This window comes from Rattus rattus, chromosome 5 (assembly GCF_011064425.1).
Source record: "Rattus rattus isolate New Zealand chromosome 5, Rrattus_CSIRO_v1, whole genome shotgun sequence".
NCBI classification, from domain to species: domain Eukaryota; kingdom Metazoa; phylum Chordata; class Mammalia; order Rodentia; family Muridae; genus Rattus; species Rattus rattus.
Genome location: NC_046158.1, coordinates 102,165,960 through 102,169,257, shown reverse-complemented (window position 1 = coordinate 102,169,257; position 3,298 = coordinate 102,165,960). Strand labels below are relative to the sequence as shown.

The 3,298-nt window shown below is 33.5% G+C and overlaps 1 protein-coding gene across 1 annotated transcript; it reads left to right on the top strand.

The window, feature by feature from the left end:
• Nucleotides 1-332: 332 nt before the first annotated feature.
• On the top strand, nt 333-3,050 carry LOC116900609 (olfactory receptor 6C6-like). Its single transcript, XM_032902326.1, has 2 exons — nt 333-350; nt 2,106-3,050. Exon 2 carries the CDS (start codon nt 2,106-2,108, stop codon nt 3,048-3,050), a length of 945 nt encoding a protein of 314 aa, XP_032758217.1. The 5' UTR covers nt 333-350.
• Nucleotides 3,051-3,298: the final 248 nt, after the last annotated feature.

Below are 3,298 nucleotides of genomic sequence, written 5' to 3'. Positions count from 1 at the left end.
AATAAGATTATAACAAAGTAAAAATGAAATAAAACAAAACAAATAAACAAAAAACTCCAACAGAATTAAATAGTCTATAGAAACATAGAATGTGTTTATAAACCAGAAAACCAACAGGGAACTAATTTTGAAAATGTATAGCAACTGCGGTGAATTATTGATGCTGCTGACAAGTATTTTTCTGACTTTTCTAAGTCATTTATGAAACTCCTCTAGGCTGCTTTTTCTAAAGCTTTGATACAAACCGTGGTACCTTTTGTTATACTTAATGAATAGTTTGTAGCAGTGATCCCCAGAGAATAGTCTGCCACCCTAATTTCCATACAATCCCCCTGGAAGCAGAAAGCATTAGAACTAGAACATTTATAAGTGCACAGCTGGCTATGAGTCATCTCTTTGATATAAAATTTTTGTATGTTTCAACAATGAGTTCATATTCTTCTTATTAACCCTGATTTTTACTTCATCTTTAAGAACAGCATCTAAATGGAGCACTACAATGACAGCAATCTAAACACGAAGAGCTAAATTTTACAAAATTCAGCCCATCAGATGGCACTTGTTAAAATTAACACCATAATCTCAAGATTTCACAGTAAATGTGAAATTGAAGGAATGTGGAACTTCTTTATTGAATACTTTATGGTAGTATACTATATATTGTGTTTTTTCTTACAAAAACGTTAGTAATGAATATTCCTACAAAATAGTAAAACATAAAAATGATCACCCATACAATTGAAATTATCTTTAACAAAGCAGAATGGTGAGTCCATTTTGATTTTAATTTAATTTTATAATGTGAAACTTTAGAATATGAAATGTCCATGCTGATTTTACATTAATTTTATAATATGAAACTAAAACAAAAGCACAGTAAGTCCAATTAAGGGAATTGTGTTTGGAAAACAGAATTTTTATTTTATAATATGTTCTGAGTGGTAGATATTTTATGATTGTATTTTTACTGATTAAATTTTTATATTTATACTATTACATCTACATTTGGTTCTCTTTGACTATTTTATAAAGTAGTGTAAAATGCTATAATAAGGAATTCTTGTGATTTGGTGATGCCATAAGTCTATGTCTGCGGAGCTCATATCACTCAGAAATGACTAATATCTATGCATCTTTTCAAATATGGATAACAGGAAAATATTGAAGATGTCCACTTGATGAAAGCTTGTAAGTACTTAGTAACTAAAGCCTGAACATCTTAAGAAGTCCATCTTAAAATTATTCACTAGTACTGATTTTGATTTTTTCCAAATAGGTTTATAAAATAGCATATGAAAAAAACAAATATTAATCAGATAAATTAAAAAGGAATAAAAATATAAAGGTATGCTAGTAAACTCATTTAAAGGAAAGAGGGCGCCAACTGGTTATGCAATACCAAACTCTCTGCCCTGAAGCTATACACAATAACACTATACAGCCTGAGCAGGTTGTACTTATCTTTTTAGGAATACATGCAAATTCATGTATTGAAGAGAAAAAAAGCCTATTAATCAGAAAAAGAGCACGAAAATGAGGTACATTGGAAAGTTGAGAGAAAGAAAAGAGAAGACAGAAATAGTATAATTAGACTATTAATTAATCCAAAAAAATTAATCCACAAATAAGCAAGAACCAGGGACACAGTAGTCCAGGCTACTTCAGAGTCTTAAGAAGGGGATTCAGAAGCTCCTGCCCTACATGACAGTAGAGGCCATTTGGAAGTGAATGTGCTAATTTGCATTTACAAATTAATGAAAAATGAAAATATTCTGGGTTTTTTTTGGGGGGATGCACGGGGATGGAGGGGTGGATTATGAGAAGAATGCTAAGAAAAATCAGACTAGGACAAGTTTATAATTGCATATAATTATGTGTCACCTGAAATTTTGGGCTAGAGAACATTTTAACACTGTTTTTACAATTCCCTGAAAGGTCAATAACATAAAATCAGGTTTTAAATGATTTCTAACCCTAAATTTCAGGGGACCAGAAGAGGGCAGCATTTGGGATGTAAATAAATAACAAAACAAAACAACACTAATGAGCATAAAATGTTTTGTCTTTAATTTCCTATGTTTGTATGCTAAGGTTCACAAATGAGGATGAAAAATCAGTCAATGGAATTTCACTTCATTCTTTTGGGATTAACAGATGACCCACGATTGCAAATTGTGGTTTTTCTATTTCTCTTTCTCAATTACATGATGAGCCTGGTGGGGAACTTAGTCATTGTGTTCCTCACCTTGCTGGACCCTCGCCTCAAAACTCCAATGTATTTCTTTCTCCGTAATTTCTCCCTTTTGGAAATCATGTTCACAACAGTGTGTATTCCCAGATTCTTGACAACCATTGTGACTGGAGACAAAACTATTTCCTATAATAATTGTGCATCTCAGTTGTTTTTCATTCTTTTGCTGGGAGTCACAGAATTTTATCTCCTGGCTGCCATGTCCTATGACCGCTATGTTGCCATCTGCAGACCATTACACTACCCTATCATCATGAACAACAGAGTGTGTTACCAACTTGTCCTCAGCTCCTGGGTGACTGGGTTCTTGGTCATCTTTCCCCCATTGGCAATGGGTCTTGAGCTGGATTTCTGTGATTCTCGGATAATTGATCATTTTATGTGTGAAACTTCTCCTATTTTGCAGATCTCCTGCACAGACACTCATGTTCTAGAAATGATGTCCTTTGTCTTAGCAGTGGTGACACTTGTAGTTACACTGGTACTAGTAAGTCTCTCTTACTCTTTCATCATTAAGACTATTATGAATTTCCCTTCTGCACAGCAAAGAACCAAAGCCTTCTCCACCTGCACTTCCCACATGATTGTTGTCTCCATATCATATGGTAGTTGCATCTTCATGTATATTAAACCATCTGCAAGGGAGAGAGTGACTGTGTCTAAAGGTGTAGCTTTGCTGTATACTTCAATTGCCCCTCTCTTGAACCCTTTCATTTATACATTAAGAAACCAGCAGGTGAAAGAAGTCTTCTGGGATATATTACAAAAGACTTTGAGCTTTTCACAACACAAAGTTTAAAACAGATTGGTAACGTTTGAGGAATTTCAAGGAAAAAATCTTTCAAGAGAACAAAATCATGGTGAGGTTAAAATAACATACAAATATATCAACAGTAAATATAAAACTGTGAATTTGAAAGAGAACAAGGATAGGTATACAAGACTTGGAAGGAGGAAAAGGAGGAGAGAGATGCAGTTGTAAACTGCAACCATACATTAAAAATGAAAGTCTAGTTCATATGATTGTCAACAGTTATTTCATGTACA

Coding starts and splice junctions, on each gene's coding strand:
- LOC116900609 (XM_032902326.1), top strand. CDS start 2,106: ATGAAAAATCAGTCAATGGAATTTCACTTCATTCTTTTGGGATTAACA.